Genomic DNA, 20,321 nt, shown 5'->3' with positions numbered 1-20,321 from the left:
CTGCTTGTTAGTCAAGCATTTCCCCACTGCGCCACTTCAGGTGACATACTCCTGTACAGCTTCTCAAAGGACACTGGAAGGCTCTCCACATGAGCTGTGTGGAGAGCCTTACTGGGCTGTGTGGGAAGAGCGGGCTTAGCCAGATCGGCTGCCCACACGACTACTGGCTCCATCACGAAGCCAGTAGGGACAGTGGGGATCGGGGGCTGCCCAGCCACCGGAAGTCCCAGGATGGCCCATGGGAATGTGTGGGGCATTCTGGGGAGACCCCCGAGGCTGGGAGGCTGCTTGTAGCCTCCTGGTTGAGGGTCTACTCATGTGTCACTGTGGGATAGAGCTATACCGCAGCAGCACACAATCGCCAAAACGGGGTTAGTAGAGTGTCTTACCGGGCTTTGTGAGGAGAGCACCTCGCAACTAATCTACTTTTTCTTTCCTAATTAATCTCTGAGACAACTACAGCTGGGAGTATGCACGATATCTGGCATTCTTACTTTTTCTCTCCCTCCGTTTACTATTTTTGAACTTCTCACTGAGCTTCCTAGAAGTAATTATGGAATGATTTACGGGGATAAGAAGAGGGCTGGTTGAAATGGATGTTGACTGACGAGATTTCACTGCTTAGATTCTTTCTTTTTTGCAGAGCCTAATGCCTGTATTTTTATCAGCCTAGTTTTCATTTAGAAGAATTTTTTCTATCTTTCTTCTCATTGTATTCCCCATGATGGTTATTTCAAAAAATATAATAGAGGTTAGGGAAACTAGTTTAAACATTTGTATATGTAAATATTCATACATATTATAATTGCTGTTTTAATGTTGTCCTGTATATGTAATTAGTTTCTGCTAAATTAAAGAATTACTTTTATATTCCTTGTTATTTAACAGCTTTTATCAAAAATTTTGTGAAGATGGAAATCTTTAAATTAAAAGCTCAATTTTTAATATCATGAGTAAAATTTGAAATAAAATTTGATGATATTGTACAAGATTGTGGTAATGCAAATTTTAGTTGGTCTTTAAAATGATGAGAGTCCCAGTTAGTTATCTCATTTTATCTGTTATTTTACCCTTTCTTATTGTCTATCTTTTTTTTTTTTTGGTACAACAGGTTTTGGATACCAGTCATGAATATCTTTTAAATTGTCATATAATTGATGTGTGAGGGTTGGGAATTCCATCAAGGCTCTGTGTTTTTTAAAAAGAAAATTTTACATTTATATTTTATGTTTTTATGAGGTCGGCATCTTCTTACTCTAGGAGTAATCTTTTTCCCCCGTTCTAATTTTTTGATATTTTGGGTAGTTAGAGGAGAGGTTCAAAGATTATTCTTTCAATCTTTAATATACTAGACTCTAGATTTATTTTGATCTTTTTGGTTTTAATAAGATTTTCATAGTTGAGAGTGGAAATGTTCTCTTGCATTTGTTTTTGCTTTGTGTTGTCATGGACCTCTTAGGAGATAATGGTGTAGTGTTTTGTAGGGAGGAGAGCCAATGTGCAGTGATAATGGAGATATGCTGAAGATTCTGTTGCATGATTTGGCGTGGAGCTTTATATTCTGGCTGGTCATTGTTCCGCTTTGAGGGACCCATCTATGTATTCTGTTGGTGTTATAATAACTATATTTTTATTTTGGAGTTCCTGTCTAGAATTTATGGTGTTTTTGTGTCTGTATGAAATTAATAGCTTTTATAAATCAGGTAACAACAAATGGAACCTTCATTTCTTGTTTATATAACTTAACATTGAAACCTGGATCTGGAATCTTTTCCATACCTTCTTATTTGTTAAGATAGGTGTATAGCATTTATAGTTTCTTACAGAAGAAGCCTTCTTTGTTTCTCGTATCAGTGGGTAAGGTTGTTAAAAGACATTAAATATTTTTGGTTTTCTTATAGATTATCTTAGATTTTATCCATCTAGCAGAGGAACAAACAGTATTATTCAGTATTCTGCTTGGAATTATTTTATTATTGTTTCTGCTTGTCAATCTGAGGAATTGGGATGGAAAAGATCAGAGGCGATTCTAGCTTTGGGGACTTTATTTCAAGAAAGCTTCTGGATAATTTTTAAACAGGTTTTGAATTAAAAGAAGGATGAAATTTATGTAGGGAAATGATAGTTATTGATCTCATGGATTTCAGTGAGCTCATTTATGAAGGTTTTATTTTTGTTGCGTTTGAACTTTTCTTTGACTAATTACAATTTTTTATTGATGATATACTAATAATAATATGTTTATTAATATTTTCTCTGAGCTTGTGGGTATGGGATGGAACCCTTACTGCAGAACATTGTGGATGTTTTGCTCTGTGCCTGAATCAATTATAATATTCATGTATATGTTTTTTTGTTTGTTTTTGGCTCTCCCCCCTCTTCATATTGTTTAATTGCTGGATGCTCAGTTGGTTTAGAGGCCTGAGATTTTATGATGGTTAGACTGAGGTCTATGTTTTACTCTCTAATTACACACATACACACACATACATACATACATACATAATTACTATTTGTATCTTGCATATAGAGGAGGTTTTTAAGATGGATATGTTCTTGTTTGTAATCATGTATGACTCTCAGAGATGCAACCTTTTCTGTTTTTACTTATATTACTAATAAAAGCATCACAAAATCTTAAAAAAAAATTATAGAGTATAAAATTAAGTTATCTAATGAGTTTTCCAGTCTTTCAAATCCCTTTAGGATAACTTTCTCCAACCTTTCTAGGTCAGCCAGGAGGTTATCTCGCAGTTCAAGCTCAACCTAATGCACCTCCTCCTATAATTTGGATGCCAGCACCTCCAGCAGTTCCCAAATGTCCTCCTGGACTGGAATACTTAAGCCAGGTATTAGCCAGAAAAACATTTTCTGCTTTTCCTCTTACCTGATAGTCAAGCACACAAGTAATTAAAACAGTAGTTAATAAGGCTATTCTCATGATGGGGGGAAATCGTGGAAAGGGAGCCCAGCCCAGCTTTCCCCCATTGTGAGATCCACCAGGCTCATGGGTGAGCACAGTGGTTCAACGGTGACTAGCCCGCAAACCAGCTCTGTCACAGAGCCTGTTGGGGCTGTGGGGATCAGGGGCCGCCCGCCCCCCCCCCCAGAAATCCCAGAATGCTTCATGCACTTGTACGGGGCAGTAAGGGGGGGGACCCCCAAGGATGGGAGACATGTTGTAGCTTCCAGGTCAGGGGTCTCTTCGTGATGAGGAGACCCCCAATCGGGAGGCTACAACAAGCCTCCCATCCTTGGGGGTCTCCTCTTAATGACCTGCACAACTGCAAGGGGCATTCTGGGACTTCCAGGATACCGGGTGGCCCCCAATCAGAGCGTAGAGCTGGTCTTGTGGTAGCAAGCATGACTTGTCCCCATAGCTAAGCAGGATCTGCTCTGGTTGCATATGAATGGAAGACTTGATGTTTGAGCACTGCAAGATATTCCCCTCAGGGGATGAAGCCACTCTGGGAAGAGCAGAAGGTTTCAAGTTCCCTCCCTGGCATCTCCAAGATAGGGCTGAGAGAGATTCCTGCCTGCAACCTTGGAGAAGCCACTGCCAGTCTGTGAAGACAATACTGAGCTAGATAGACCAATGGTCTGACTCAGTATATGGCAGTTTCCTATGTTCCTAATCCCAACAGCCCCAACTGGCTCCGTAACAGAGCCCGTTATTGTGTGGGCAGCTGCTACTGTTCATGTGAGGGGAGAGCGGGCCAAGCCCGCTCTCCCCCGCCAAACCCCTCCCAGCTCTACACACTGATCGTGTGCAGAGCCTCAAAGAATAATCTGTAAGTGGGTTTACGGATAGACCCTGAAAGCACAATGACCCTGCTAAGTAAGCAAAAATATACCTTTTAAAATGGCGATTCCCTTATATTTAGGGGCGGGGGGGGGAGCAACTGGCCCTGTCCAACCCCAGCACAGAATTCCTCCAGTGGCTTTATATTTCTTTTAATCTGCCTTATATTTCTTTTAGATTGTGAGCCTTTGGGGGAGAGGGGGAAGTCTTATTAATTAATTAATTATTTTTCTTTGTAAATCACTTCGTGAACTTTGGTGGAAGAGCAGTACATGAGTAGTAGTAGTACCTTGCTTCCACACAATCAAAATTTGGGAGCGCACACATATCCCAAACCCAGATAAAACACAGTTTTTGATGGTGTGAATGATCTAACTGTGTCATAGAATGTTAAATAATTACTTTTCTTGCATTTTTGCAATTGGTTGGTAATGTATTTCAGTTTTAACTGAAGCCTTTGCTTTTTGTTTTTCACCCTTACTACAGATAGATCAGATATCAATTGAACAACAGATTGAGCTCATGGAAAGTATGTATTTTGATGTGTTAGTTAAACAGATTGGTTTTCAAGGGGGGGTGGACACAGATTTGTCCCTGTTCTTTGTCTGGTTTTGCTTATAACTGGATATATTAAGTGTGTGTGTGTGTGCTGTACAGAGCTAAACAGGGAATATTATTATTTTTTCTTTCCCAAAGCATTGCTCATTTTTAGCTTCTGAGAGATAACATGCTTGCTTACATATAAACTATCAGATATGTCTCATTTAATCAGGGGCTGTGTTGGTTATGTCTGAAATTAAAGTAATGTACATCCTTCATGTAGGTATTCCCCCCCACCCCCAAACAAAGTAATTATTATCCATGGACTAAGCAGCCCTTGAACCAAGCCCTTTTGTATAGGACCCCCCCCCCACAACAAAACAAAACAAAACAAAACACAGTGGCTGACATCCTGACTAAAACAGTGCCCATGTAGCAAAGGAAGTGGGTAAACAGCAACTGCATTCCCAATTAAAACAGCTCAGGCACTCACATGGTGGGAGCAATTTTTGTTAATCTCCCCATCACTCCGAAGTACTCTGTGCCACCCAGAAATATGTCCTTAAGTCAGTTGTTTCCAATCTGGGAGCCTCCAGAAGCTGCTGAACTACAACTCCCATCAGCTCCAGCTACAATTTATTGTGGCTGGGGATGATGGGAGCTGTAGTTCAGCACCATCTGGAGGTTCTAAGTGCTGCACAGCCCTCAGTTCAGAATGATGGAGAAATTCACAAAAATTAACTGTGCCTGCATTGCTTTTGTCAGAAATGGAGCTGCTGCATGCATACTGCATTTTTGATTGATTGATTGATTGATTGATTGAATTTATATACCACCTAGTATAAAAATCTCTAGGTGATGTACAGAATTAAAACATAAAATATAATACATTTAAAATCCATAAGATAAAATTTTTTGATAAAAACACATTGAAATTTAAAAATCAAATCTCAGTTGAAGGCCTGGGAAAACAAGTATGTCTTCAGGGTCCTCCTAAAAGCAAACAGAGAAGTAGATGCTCTTATTTCAGCAGGGAGCATGTTCCAAAGCCCTGGGGCAGCCCCAGAAAAGGCCCAGTCCCAAATTGCCACCAAACGAGTTTGTGGCACCCGTAGTCGGACCTCTCCAGATGATCTTAATAGGTGACAGGGTTCACAACAGAGAAGGTGCTCTCTTAAATACCCTGGACCTAAGCCGTTCAGAGCCTTATAGGTAAAAACTAGCACTTTGTATTTCATTCAGAAACATGTCAGCAGCCAGTGCAGTTCTTTTAGAATTGGTGTAATATGGTCTCTTCAGGTAAACCCCGAGACAATTCTGGCTGCTGTATTCTGTACCAATTATCATTTCCGAACTACATAGAGTACATTACAGTAGTCAAGCCTAGAGGTTGCCAGCATATTTACCACCGTTTTAAGGTCACTAGTCTCCAACAATGGACGTATCTGGTGTATCAGCTGAAGCTGATAAAAAGCACTCCTGGCCACAGCCTCAACCTGAGAAACCAGGGAGAGTTTGGGATCCAAGAGCACTCCCAGACTACGAACCTGATCTCTTAGGGGAGTGTAACCCCATCCAGAATAGGCAGATCTAAACCATCTCTCTGATCCCAACACCCTACAGACAGTACCTCTGTCTTGTTTGGATTCAACTTCAGTCTGTTATCCCTCATCCAGCCCAATATCGCTTCCAGGTAGGCACTTGGGGGGTCATGCTATTTACTGATGAAGTTGGTATAGAGAAATAGATCTGGGTGTCATCAGTATATTGATAGCATCCCAGACCCAGCTTTCTTGATGATCTTTCCCAGCGATTTCATGTACAGTAGATGTTAAAAAGCATTGGAGATAGTATGGAGCCTTGCGGAACCCCACACTTCAGCTTTCATTTTTCAGATAATCTCCAAGCGACATCATCTGGAATAATTAGAATGAGGGATGCTCACAAAACCGGTTTGCCTGGTTCATTTCAAATTCGAACCAGGTTTGAACTAGGGTGAGGAGGTTCAGTTTTGGTTTTGCTCGAACCCCCCTTTGGTTTGGTTCGAATTTGAACCTGGTTTTAACCAGTTTGAACTGGTTTGAGCCTCCAAAACTGGATTGGGTGGTAGGCACCCATGGGTATCAACTGCCACCTAAACCCCAAAGCAATCGGACACTCATGATTTTTAATGAATTTTTGAAAAACTTTTATTATTGCCCATTATTCCCTATGTGGAGAATCTGGGGCAAAAAAACTGGGGTGCATGGTAGGCACCCAGGAGTGCCTACCACCACTGAATGGCAAAGCAATCTGAGACTCCGGCAATAATTTGTGGATTTTTGAAGGTTTTTTTCATTTTTTTATTCCTCCCATAGGAAAAAATGGGGATTCCAGCAAATGTATCGCTTCATGTTGGGGGGAAAGGGGTGGCCCAGAGCAGAGTGAGGTGTGTAGTAGTGACCAATGAGGGCATGGAAGCTACCAGAATTATTTCAAAGGAATTGGGCAAAGGGCTGGTTTTTTGTAATTTGTTGAAGTTTATGCATCTTCAAGGTTTTTCTCCATAGAGAACAATGGAGGTTTCAGCAGCCCCATAACAGCATTTGGGGGGTGATGGGGTGGCCGAGAGCGAATGGTGGTGTAGTGCACAGAGGGTGCCAACCACCCCCATAGGGTACATGCTAACCCATGGGGTACTGGGTTTTGTTTCTGAGGTGCTCTGAGTGTAGATTCTCTGGCAGCATATGATATTTTCTATGACAATCCATGAATCCACTCTCATTTGATACCAGAGAATCTACACTTAGAACACCTCAGAAACAACAAAACCCAGTACCTCATGGGTTGTCACCCTCTGTGCACTACACAACCACTCGCTTTGTGCAGTTATGGGGCTGCTGAAACCTCCATCACTCCCAATGGAGAAAAACCTTAAATGATGTGTAAACTTCAACAAATCGCAAAAAATCAGCCCTTTGCCCAATTCCTTTGAAATAATTCTGGCAGTTTCTTTGCCCCCATTGGGCAATACCACCCACTACACTCTGCCCTGGGCCAACCCTCCCCCCAACACGTGAAGCGATACATTTGCTGAAACTGCCATTATTCCCTATGGGAAAAACCTTAAAGATGTGTAAACTTCAACAAATCACAAAAAATCAGCCCTTTGCCCAGTTCCTTTGAATTAATTCTGGTAGCTTCTTTGATATGAACCAGGCTCAGTTCGGTTTGAATCCGAACTGGCAGGTCGAACCCAATGTCTGGTTTAGTTTGAATTCAAACTGTCGAACCGAACCTCTTAGAATTTGAACTGGTTCAAATTCAAACTGATTTGGCCATCCTTAATTAGAATGTCAGCCAATAGAAGATATTTCTAAAAAGATTTCTAAAGAAATATAAAACACAGACATAAAAGCATCCTAAAAATACCAACAGAAAGAAATTTCAAGTTCACTTGCCTTCAGCCAATACCAGCTGATGAAACATCAACAGAGAACTAGCTAAAACTTGCTTCCAGTGGAAGCATATTTCAAAGGGTCAGCACTACCACAGATAATAAGGACCTCATGCCCTGAAAGCCCTGTAAATGCCAGGATATGGAGCAGCATCTCCCCAAGAACAATACTTTATTTTATTTTTTAAATGATCTGACTTTTCTAAATCCATACCCCATCCCATCCCCAAAAGCTTACATACAGAGGCTCAGGTAAAGCTGTATGTATTGTGTATGAAGCTGTATTGGTTGTTTCTTTTTCAGTGATAAGTGGCTATGAAACAGCCAACAGATATGAAATTAAGAATACCCAGGGCCAGTGGGTCTATTTTGCAGCTGAGGAAAATGACGACTTCACTCTCAACTGCTATGGGTCATTGCGGCCATTCACCATCAAGCTCTTTGACAGTACACAACAAGCTGTCATGCAACTGACAAGATCTTTCCAATGTTCCATTTGCTGCTGTCCTTGTGTTTGCTGCTTGCAAGAGGTAAATCGTTCCTTAACCCTCAGTCAAAATCAGAGTGGCTTGTACCTCATTTGACCCATACCGCCATCAACATGTTCTAGGAATATGAATCATGGCCATTCAGGTTCACACGGTGATGATGGAGCTTCATCTAATAAATACACTAGCTTGAAAGGCATGTCCTCACTATTCAGAAATCCAATATCAACGGCCTTCCTGTGGTGGACCCTCAACATGTGATAGGATTCTGACTGAAGGCTGGGAAACATATATATAGATCCCGCTTTATATCATAAGCTCATAATGGCATACAGCATTTTTCCAAAAGTTGAAATTCTGATTATTATTTATACACCTTTCTAGAAAGAAATTTTCAAAGTACTTTACATCATGAAAAGAATTAGAAAAGCATTCCCTGACACAAAAAGGGTAACTATACTGAGTAAAACCATATACTTGGTAAACCATACTGAGTGTGTGCCCTGAAATTCCCCAACCATGATTGTTAGTCTTTAATATATGGTGGGTTCACATGACTGCCACCCACTCTGTGGAAGTGTGGAAAATGTCACTAAAATGTGTGGAAAATGTCACTAAAATGTTGGGAGGTGAGAACATGCGAACATGGGAGGTGGTGTGACATCTGAACCCACACAATTTCCCATGCCTCATTACTGAGATTATACCAATTCTATCTATATCTCCATAGATATTGATCTATATCTAAATTCTATCATCCAAATCTTGATGAAAGAAGTCTGTAGAATCTCAGGAGAAGTGGTGCATGAGCCAGGCTTGGGCTGGCTCAGATATAATGCCCTCTGGGCTTTATGTGTACGCTCTCTCACTGCCCCCGCTCCCACCCCCAACATCTTACCAACATTTTCCTTACTTCTAGACTGCCCGACTATCATGTGAATGACCATAGTATCATTGTACTGAACCTCTGGAGCTGGACAAGCATGGAGGGTCAGGAAATGTCCTTAGGGTTCCAGTACTTTTATTTTTCATGAGTCGAATGTGACTTACTCCCAAGTAAGGTTGTATAGCACTGCAAACATATTGATTTTAAATACTTCCCACACTCCTGTTGTCCATTATTTTTGCACTGGAGCTCCAGAAACTGAAAGTTTGCATCATAATTTATTGTACTGTCCATTGTATTCAGAACTATGTTGCAAATCCTTTGGAATCATAAAGGTAAAGTTGCACCCTCAACTCCTGGTGTTTACTCATGGCAACCACAGAGCCATGTGATTTAAATTTTCGAACTGTTCCAGATAAGATATGGAGGATGTTCTCATGATCAGCCCAGCCCATGGGATAGGCTGGTCATGAGAAATGGCAGTATCCTCACAGATCCTGACACTTCCCACCCACCTAACCCTCCTAAACAACCCAGCTGTTAGCCGAGTTTCAGGGTGCACTCGTTCCCTTAATGCGGCTGCTGTGTATCATGTTTCTCCTTGGACCGAGTTCAGCCCGAGGAGACACAGAGATGGGCGCATAGATTTCCCACCTGATGGGGGAATCCCACAATGCAATGCGTGTGTCACACATTGCATTGTGGGATGCTTGGAGGCTGGAACAGCAAGTTCTGGCCACTGGATCCTTCAACCCTGGTCCGTGCTTCATGGACCAGGGCTGCTCTTGTGGGATCATGAAGCACACTCCCAGTGCCAAGCCTTGGATCACCTGTGGGAAGATAAGCTCTTTGGAGCCTTCTTTGACCCCCCCCCCCCCATACTCCCCACCTGCTCTCAACAATTATTTTCCGTCCCCTTCCTAATGATTCCTAGCACGGCATTTGCCTTTTCCACAGCTTTGTGCTGAGTTGACCTTTTCAGTTACCTGTCTACCATAGCCCGAAGATCTTGACATCTCAGAACCCATCAATGTATTTGTGAAGCTGGGCTATTTGTACGGATATGCATCATTTTACACTTACTTGGCCTGCATTTGCCATTTTGTTGCCCACTCACCCAGTTTGGAGGGATCCTTTTGGAGCTCCTGACAATCGGTTTTGGATTTCACTGCCTTTAATACTTTAGTGTCATCTGCAAATTTGGCCACCTTGTCGCTTCCTTCAATTTCTAGTTAATTTATGAATAAACCAAATAAGATCTTATTCTTTGCCATGGCAGCTTTACGGAGCTCTACAAAAATTATTTCGGACAATGCAATTGACTGCCACTGCTAGAGAACTGTTTTAACTTGATGTTGATATTGCATCTGACCAATTTCAATACTTCTAAGCAGCAGCCTCTTGTAGGACAAAAGATTACTGTAAGCCTTTTCATATCTTAGGCATCAACATGCTGTAGGTGACATTCACATTACACTAATAGACTTTGTCATTTCTCATGGTTTGGGTAAAGTGTATTTGGTTAATTTCTGGGGCATACCTCTTTGTCTTTTTCTCATGTACTTATTAGTGAAGGTACCTCCCTTTCCTCTTTCATTCATTCTCAAAATGCACATTTCATGAACCACCACTATAGCAGTATCTTTTCGGTCCCCACGCCCCACCGCTTACACCCTCAAGGCCTGTGCTTTTCATTTACCATCATTTTTAACACATCCCAATTCTGATTACAAACCCTGCATTTCCTAGTTTTTTGTGTTGGCAATATTATCCTTTATTTAAATTTAACTTCATTTTTTCTTGAAGCTTGAAGTTCAGGCCCCACCAGGCACAATCATTGGTTATGTTAAACAGAAGTGGCACCCCTGCCTACCTAAGTTTGCTATCCAAAATGAAGCTAGAGAGGATGTGCTTCAAATGGCTGGTCCATGTGTGCCTTGCCGCTGTTTTCAAGATATTCATTTTGAGGTAAGTTAACACTAAAATCCTGAATTCCTGCTTTCTGATCCTTCAGTACTGGGGATATATCGGAAGGTTGGTTATCAGCCACATTTTCAAGATTACAGTGAGCACGGTTAAGAGTTCACGACAATCGCCAAGCTCTGCACACACCTGCGGAGTGTGATGTGAGAACTCATGATTTCAAGGCAATCACAGTCAAATCACAGCAGTTAAACTGCACTAAATGATAACTAGGACTAATTCTCTATCTGGGTTAAATGTGGTTTAACTGCAGCAGTTGGCCCAGAAATTCCAGGTTATCACATCACAGAAGCAAGAGCCTGGTGATCATGGTTAACTCTTTAACTGCGCTCACCGCAGTCGTGGCCATAGTCACTGGCTGACATCCTGACTGACACTGTGGTACACTCTGAACACTGTCAAGCACACAACTCTATGCTTCTGAAGCACTGGAAGAGTGCACAAATTCATTGTACTTTTGTGCAGAAATGCAGGTTTGGTTTTGCATGCATGGTAGTCTTCAGAGCACACACTTGGCATCTGTCTACTAGATGACAGATATTTATATACCGCTTGTTGACAAAAGTTCCCATAGAGAAATAAAAATAAATAAAGATGGGCCCCTGTCCCCATAGGGCTCACAGTCTAAAAAGAAACATAAGACAGACACCAGCAACTACCACTGGGTGGATGCTGTGCTGGGATTAGATAGGGACAGTTGCTCTCCCCCTGCTCAATAAAGAAAATCACCACTTTAAAAGGGTTCTTCTTTGCTTAGTTGGTAGGAGAAGCTACAACTGTGCTGCCATTCTTAGCGTCAGTAGCAGAGTGGGATAGCAACTTGTTCAGCATTTGTAGAACTAACTCTCATCCCTTGTACGTGTTTTACTTTGCAGGCTATATAATATGTTGTTTACCCTGTGACCTTGCAACTAACATAAGTGTGAACCACAGGTCTTCTAGGATGAATGCCTGGTTTGGTTTGGTTTTTTCATGTTTGCAGTCTGCAAAAAAAAACCAACAACAAAAAAACAGCAGTTAAATAACAAAAATTGTATTTAAACATCAGGTGAAGTCACTCGATGGGAAATCTGGAGTGGGAGGAATTTCTAGACAGTGGACTGGTCTGGCCAGAGAGACTGCTACAGATGCTAGCATCTTTGGAATCCAGTTTCCATTGGATCTGGATATTAAAATCAAAGCAATTGTGATGGGGGCTGCCTTCCTCATGGTAAGTCTAATTCTTATACTTTGCAGTCTGTTAATGACGTAGGTGTGCATTATGGTCCATTGTACTGAAGAACTGGCTTAAAGGAACTAGTAGTAGGGATGTGTACAAAACCAGCTTGGCCTGTTTGGTTTGAATTCAAACCAGCTTCAAACCAGGGTGGGTAGGTTCAGTTTTGGTTTTGCTTGAACCCGCCCCCCACCCACCGGTTCAGTTCCAATTCGAACCGGTTCTAAATGGTTCTACATAGGATATAATGGGGACTGGAACCAGCCCATTGCTCCCTATGTAAAGTACCTAGGGGGACAAAACCAGGGTGGATGGTAGGCACCCAGTGGTGCCAAACATCCACCAAACCTCAAAGCAATCGAAAACCCCTGTGATATTTAATGAATTTTTGAAGATTTTTCCAATTTTTGCATTTCTCCCATAGGGAATAATGGGGATTTGAGTCAGCCCCATCCCCCCTTTGGGATATGCCAGCACATCCCAAAGTGAGTCTGGGGGCACGGTGGGTTGTGTCACAACTCCCCAAAAGCAGCCCCAAGCTGGTACGGTTCATGCATCCCTACCCTGCAGGAATTTATTTTAGTTACTGTCCTTTTAACAAGTCTGTCTCTATTAGAGTAGCTTCTCTGGTAGACATATATGTGTGTATAGAAAGATCTTCAGAGGGATTCATTGAGAGAACTCATACAGCCACCAAGAATCCAATTTGTGTTTGGACTTGCTGTGTATGAGTTCTCTCAATGAATCCCTATGAAGCTCTTTCCATACACACATATATACAGACCAGAGAAGCTACTCTGATAGAGATAGACTTATTAAAAGGAGGGTAATTTAAAAAATTCCTGGGGGGAAACCATAAACCCCACCGGTTTGGGCTGCCTGGGGGAGTTCTGGCACAACCCATTGTGCCTCCAGACCCACTTGCGGAGAATGGGCCAGCTGGCCTGCCTCAAAACCCCATTATTCCCTAAGGAAGATATGTAAAAATTGGAAAAATCTAAAATCACAGAATTGTCCAATTGCTTTGGGGTTTGGTGGGTGCTTGGCACCCCTGGGTGCCCACCACCCACCCCAGTTTTGTGCCCCTAGCAGGCCACCATACCAACACACAGTGACACAACTAAGATGACAACCAACTGGAAACCAAAAAACCACCACAGAAACAGACCTGCCGCTGTGCCCGCACAACTGCAAAGCCAAGGGGACCATACCAAACCACAGCACAGACTACACAACAACAGCCACAAAGCAACAAGACCAAACAAGATAGCACAAGGCAGTAAAACCAACCCGGCCCGCAAACTGCAAAGAAAGAGGGGTAAGGCAAAAGCACACCAACACACTAAAGGAGAACTTAAAGTAACACATGCCACGCACCTGGTTCTTTTGCTCTTCTCTTCATGTGCAATGGATGCGTTTTGCTGGTGGGGGGTGGAAATGCCTCAGAGTGTCTGGTCCTCCACATCTTTGCTGGAGGCCACACAGGGCCCCAGGGTCATGGTAGCACCAGAGCACATACAGTCATCATCAGTGTGCATGCGTGTTTGCGTTTGGTGTGTGCATGTGTGTGCTGCTAGCTAGAAGAGGGGAAATAGAAGGGGGCTCTGAAAAAATTAAAGGGATAGGAAAGTCCGGCTCAGATGTGGCCCACACATGACATGGTGTGGCAGGAGACCACTTTATTTATTTATTTATTTATTTATTTATTTATTTAAACATTTTTATTCCTCCCAAAACTTATGTCTCTTACACGTCATAGCCAGTGATGGAGGCCAGTTTGCATCTCCATTATGCCCTATGTAGAACCTTTTAAAAACTGTTCAAATTGGGTTCGAATTTGAACTGAACCATGGGGGTTCGAGCAAAACCAAAACTGACCCTACCCACCCTGGTTCGAAGCTGGTTTGAATTTGAACCAACCAGGCCAAATCAGTTTGGTGTGCATCCCTAATCAGGACTAAAAAACTAATTAAAACTGGAGACCCTATTATAGCCCTTTAAGAAGAAGAAAAAGTTTATTTAAAAAGGAGGGTTTTGAGGTTCTTTTAAAAATAATAAAGGAGACGGACAAAGCCCCTTGAGTACAGCTTGCAATATCTTGGTATTAGATATTGTATTAGGACTATCATGATAATCCTTGATCTAGCAGGATAGAAACCAGTGAGAAGCAGGCAGGGAAGCATGATGAACAGATTATATCAATGTGCTGCGGGATTTTAGCTTTGATGTGAGTATAGGATAATTTCAAAGGAGCCAGCTTTCTCATTGTTGTGGAACAGTCATGGCTCAAGGATACTGCAGGATAGTCTTTGCTCAAGGATGTTGCACAACCCGTCAGATTCTTCTGCTAGGAGGGCAAGAACCAGTCTAGACCTGATGTTCCTTTCTTTGTACAACATTCTTGTGCTACATCCTTAAGCTATCCCAATAGCATTATAGCTCTAGCCTGAAACAGAAAATCCCAACGTTGTTAAACTCTCCTGCACAACATCCTTGTTCAAGCACAGTGCCCTTCCACCAGTGCTTTGTTCGGGTGGCAGTCAGTGGAGCTATTCTTACTCTTTCATACCTATTTCACTGTACTAGGTCATCCTTCAAGTGTTTCTCTTTTTGTCTTTAAATGGTCCCAGTTAAAATAGTTTTTAGGGTAGCTATAAAATAGAAATGAAAACCCTACCATGTATGCTTTTTCTGTAAATAGCATAGCCAGTCTAGGTCAGAACTGTAAAGCTGGGGTACTTGAACACAGCACACACATGCCATTTGCTGTGGAAGAAAAACCAATCTTCTGTTAGAGTTTTTGCAGCGCAAGTACTATGCCAGGTATGTGTGTGATTCAGATTGGGATCATGGTGATCTCAATCAGGAGAGGAGCTTTGTCTTGTGGTAGCAAGCGTGACTCGTCCCCTTAGCTAAGCAGGTCTGCCCTGGTTGCATATGAATGGGAGAACAGAAGTGTGAACACTGTATGATATTCCCCTCAGGGGAAGGAGCCACTCTGGGAAGAGCATCTGGGTTCCAAATTCCCTCCCTGGCTTCTCCAAGATAGGGCTGAACGAGATACCTGTCTGCAACCTTGGAGAAGCCGCTGCCAGTCTGTGAAGACAATACTGAGTTAGATGGACCAAGGGTCTGACTCGGTATATGGCAGCTTCCTATGTTCCTATGCTGGGGGAGTATAGCACTAAAGCTCCCCACACCACCACTACCATGGTCCCAAGCCAGACCAAGGCCCTTGTGCAATTGCTTTATGGGGTGGTGGGGAGTGGGAGCCCTTAGTCCAGAGTTCATGTTATGTATTTTTCTTTTCTTCACTTTAGGATTACATGTTTTTTGAACGCAGTGCTAACAGGGGAAGCAATAATAGAAACAGGCGAAGAAGAGCTGGTCTACACGGAGCTCACGGGATACATGGACATCGCAGGCGTTAACTCACCCACTTCTGCACGATGTATTGTCTACTTTCTGACAGAATGTCACTCTGTGGCTTGCTTACCAACATTAGTTACAAATCCAGCTTGTCTGAGGAATTTTAATTTTTAGAGACTTGCTTATTTCTGTAAAGTAAAATGGGCTGTAGTCTTCACATCACTTATGCGAGGGTATTCTGTATAAATAACATAAAAATCACAAAACTTACAATTTTAAATAACTAGCATTTAGAGCACTTACTGACTTCCATTAGTACATCTCTCTATTGTTGCCAAAGAAGACCGATAGCTTTCAGGGAGGTGGGCAGACATTGCTCCTGCTGCTGATGAAGTAGCCAAAGATTTCCAAGTTTCTATCAAGAATAATCGGGGCTATCAAACAAGGCTTTGCCACAACTATTCTCCAGGCATTCCGCAAGGGCAGAATCCTTCACCCTCCCCTATATTGTTGTGCAACAGTGACCAAAGTGCCCTGAATGATAAGAGCCATAAGATGGCCTCACACACATTTTAGTGGCAAGTAAGTGGGCCAGAACTGTAGGTTCCTGGAGAGCGTGAGCTCCCGTCATGAGCCACAAGCTGCAATCATTTTCATGATATCAGATTGCTAGTGTTTGCTTCCCTCTGCCATTTGACATCTGCCCAGCTTCAGATCTCTGTTACAAACGTTTGGTGGCAGAGGGAAGCCAATACCATATTTCTCCAAATCAAAGGCACCCCAGAATTTAAGATAATCACCTTAAAAAATATGAGTTAAATAGAGGGTATATGATTTACAAAACAAGCCCTCAATTTCTAACATTGGAAAACTTGAAACAAACAAACAAACAAAACTAGAGGCTATTCACACGAGTGTGCAAAAACTGCCTAAGATTGCCCAGCCCAGTTTTGCACATACATGTGAACCACGAGGATCGTGCCCAATCCCAGAGGCTACACAGTGGCAAACCTGCCTATGAAGCCTGCTGCTTAAATGACGTTAAGTGAGAGTTCTCATTTTTCTGATCGTGTGTCTGTTGCAGCTGCTTGCAGCCATGGTGGGCACACTTGGAGGGGGATCCCGTTATTGGGGCTCCAGCGGGGGGCAGGGCACTACAAGGCATCGCTTCTCTGCACCCAACCCCCAGAGCTGCTGGGTGAGCTGCCTCTAATCTGGGATGGTTGAGTGATTGTCTGTGGGGAGGGTTGGGCAAACCCGCTCTCCCCTCAGACCTCCAAGGAGCTCTTCTCCATGATTGTGAGAAGAGCTCCCTAGTCTTGGATTCAAGCAAATACAGTGAGGTAATTCACATGATCAAAAACTGTGTTCTATCCAGGTTTGGGAGCTGTGAGTACTCCCAATTTTCAGTTGTGTGGAAGCAAGGCAGGAGGAAAACTTCCTCTTACCTTGCTTCCACACAATCACTTCTAACCAGATTTTCCTCTTATTTTGCTTCCACACAACTGAAAACCAGGAGCACACATAGCTTGCAAACCTGGGTAAAACATAGAGGTTATTCACACCTTCGAAAACTGTGTTCTACCTGGGTTTGGGAACTGTGTGTACTCCCAATTTTTGATTGTGTGGAAGCAAGCTTAGAGGAAAACCTGGGTAGCTTTTTCTCCTACCTTGCTTCCACACAATCACTTCTACCCAGGTTTTCCTCTAACCTTGCTTCCACACAATCAAAAATTGGGAGTACACACAGTTCCCAAACCCAGGTAGAACACAGTTTTTGATTGTGTGAATGACCTCATAGTTTTTGATTGTGTGAATGACCTCAGTATTAGCAACCCAATACTGGCTTCAGACATCACCAAATGGCTGCAACTTGTGGCTCATGCCAGGAGCACGTGCTCCTCAGGAACCTCTGGTTCTTGCTTGCTTACTTGCCATTGCTACCTGTGAAGCCTCCCAATATCTCTGACTCCTTGTCACTTAGGTGATTCTCATGATCGGCTAAAATAAGCCCAGGTTAGCGGAGCAAGCGCACCACTAAACTAGGCTTTCTGATCGTGAATTGCTGTGCCGTGGCTACATGCTGCGGCAACTCACTAGTAGATCCCTGACCGGGAGTCTGAAAAGCAGCCTCCCGGCTCGGGGGTCTCTCCAGGATGCCCTGTGCACTCATGCAGGGCATGCTGGAGCTTCTGGGGGCCGTGCGGCCCCCGGTCCTCCCAGCCCCTGCCAGCTCTTTAATAGAGCCAGCAGTTGTGTGGGTGGCCGCTTCGGCCGCCCAGAGCAGACTGTCTGCTTGTGTGTGGGGAGAGCAGGCTAAGCCCTCTCTCCCCACTTACCCTCCCCAGGCGGCTCCCTCTTATTGTGGGAACCGCCTCACTGTACTTCGTATGTTATGGCCTATGGTCTCAATATTTACATTTTTTCTGGGTATGAGTGAGTGAGAGAATATAATAGACTGACTTAGATATACTACATTAATACTGCATTATACACTACATTATAATGTAGTGGGAGAGCGAAAAAGTGGGTATGGAGTGGGGGCAGCAATATCACAGGTAGCGGGCAGAGGGAGGTATGGCGGTGGGAGTTGGGCAGGCCGTTACAGGGGGAAACGGTCCAGGCAATTGAGGCCTGTTCTTTTTTCCGGACCTTCTCCCAACCCTCTGATCCCAGGGAGCTGTGAGAACACTCCCTTGAGGATTAGGGTGCTGCTGCTGAATGCCAGGTCAGTTAATGCAAAAACACCTCTCATCCACGATTTGATTGTGGATGAGCGTGCTGACCTGGTATGTGTGACGGAGACCTGGTTGGATGAGCTGGGCGGGGTTGGTCTCTCTCAGCTCTGTCCTCCAGGTTTCCAGATCATGCAGCAGCCCCGCCCCGAGGATCGGGGAGGAGGCGTTGCAGTCATCTTTAGAGAGACCCTCCCCGTTTCCAGGTGCCCGGTCAGGCAATCTCAGAATTTCGAGTGTTTGTCCTTGAGGGTGGGCCTCCAAGATAGGCTGGGGATTCTGCTGGTGTACCGACCACCCCGCTGCACTTCAGTCTCCCTACCTGAGCTGGCGGGGGTGGTCTTGGAGGTGGCCTTGGGTTCCCCCAGGCTTATTGTTTTGGGGGATTTCAATGTCCACGCTGAGGCCCCCCTAGTGGGTGTGGCTCAGGATTTCATGGCCTCCATGGCAACCATGGGCCTGTCTCAATTGGTATTGGGCCCTACCCACGTGGTGGGACACACTCTGGATCTGGTTTTTGCCGACTGGGAAATAAATGATCTGGAGGTGGGGGAATTTGAGACCACTCCCTTGTAATGGACAGATCATCATCTGGTGGGGTTTAGATTGACTGCTCCGTCTGCTCTCTGCAGGGGTGGTGGGCCGATTAGGATGGTCCGCCCCCAGAGGCTTATGGATCCGCTTGGATTCCAGATGGCTCTCGGGGAGTTTCCAGTGTCCAGAGCTGGTGACCCTGTCAAGGCCCTGGTTGATCTCTGGAATGGAGAGATGGCCCAGGCTGTTGACACGGTTGCCCCTAAACACCCTCTCCAGCTTGGTGGAGCCCGATCTGCTCCTTGGTTTTCCTCGGAGCTTAGGGTGATGAAGCAACTCAGGCAATGGCTGGAACGATGCTGGAGGAAGAGTCGTCACGAATCCAACCGAACACGGGCTAGAGCCCATTTTAGGGACTACTCCGTGGCGGTGGGGTCGGAGAATAAATGCTTTTTCTCTGCCTCCATTGCATCTGCTCACTGCAGACAAACAGAGCTGTTTCATGTGGCAAAAACCTTGCTCCACCCCCCCAGACAATGGGGGAGGAGTCATCTACAGCTCTTTGTGATCAGTTTGCCTGTCACTTTGCAGGACCACCTGCTCCCAAGGGTTGCTGCCCGTTTGACGAGGACATCTGAGGGGGCCCTGCTCCGGGTGCCGACAATGAGAGAGGCCCAGCTGTCGTACACTCAGGATAGGGCCTTCTCTGTTGCTGCTCCCAGACTTTGGAATGCTCTCCCTGTGGCCATTCGCTCCTCGGACTCCCATCATGGCTTTTAGAAAGATTGTTAAAACTTGGATTTTAACCCAGGCTTTTACATAATCGTTTTTACTGCTGCTTCTTTGTGTTTTTATCTGTTGTATTGTTTTTATGCCTGTATTTTATATGTTTTTATTTTTTTTTTAGCTTGATGTTTTATTGCCTTTTTATTGTATGTTTTAACTTTTGTAAACTGCCTTGGGGTTGTCTTTTAATGAAAGGTGGTATATAAATGCAACAATAAATAAAATAAATAATACTATACTACATTAAGTGGGCTACAGTCTTTGAGAGCTTATTCCATATGGTTTTATAGTGTTACAAGCCTCTGTTCTTGCTGTAATCGACTAACATTGTTACTCCTTTGGGAAATATGAGACCTGAATTCAAATTCACATTCAGCCATGGTGCTCACTGGGTGACTCTGGGCTAGTCACTTTCCTCTCAGCCTAACCTACCTCATAGGGTTGATGTGAGGATGAACTTAACCATGTACACCACTCTGGGCTCCTTGGAGGAAGAGAGGTATATGAGTGTAAATAAGTAAATGTGTACTATAGGATTTCAAACAT

The 20,321-nt window shown here is 43.6% G+C and overlaps 1 protein-coding gene across 4 annotated transcripts in view; it reads left to right on the top strand.

Moving 5' to 3' along the window:
* The window catches only part of LOC128351481 (phospholipid scramblase 2-like), a 37,214-nt gene extending 17,196 nt beyond the window's left edge, over window positions 1–20,018 (top strand). The window contains exons 4-11 of one of the 4 annotated variants that reach the window (XR_008319795.1): window positions 2,731–2,849; window positions 4,289–4,331; window positions 8,082–8,308; window positions 10,959–11,120; window positions 12,184–12,345; window positions 13,441–13,669; window positions 15,672–15,802; window positions 19,581–20,018. Coding sequence is in view for 3 of the 4 variants with exons in the window: in XM_053311060.1 (XP_053167035.1) it covers window positions 2,731–2,849; window positions 4,289–4,331; window positions 8,082–8,308; window positions 10,959–11,120; window positions 12,184–12,345; window positions 13,441–13,669; window positions 15,672–15,688 (959 nt within the window). In the remaining variant the exon portion in view is untranslated. Of the gene's footprint in view, window positions 1–2,730; window positions 2,850–4,288; window positions 4,332–8,081; window positions 8,309–10,958; window positions 11,121–12,183; window positions 12,346–13,440; window positions 13,670–15,671 lie in introns of all 4 variants that reach the window. The other 3 variants (XM_053311062.1, XM_053311060.1, XM_053311061.1) reach the window with 3 other exon arrangements.
* The last annotated feature ends 303 nt before the right edge of the window (window positions 20,019–20,321 follow it).

Source organism: Hemicordylus capensis, chromosome 3, assembly GCF_027244095.1.
Source record: "Hemicordylus capensis ecotype Gifberg chromosome 3, rHemCap1.1.pri, whole genome shotgun sequence".
Taxonomy (NCBI): domain Eukaryota; kingdom Metazoa; phylum Chordata; class Lepidosauria; order Squamata; family Cordylidae; genus Hemicordylus; species Hemicordylus capensis.
The sequence above is the reverse complement of the archived record's forward strand: the minus strand, read 5'-3'. Positions and strand labels throughout refer to the sequence as shown.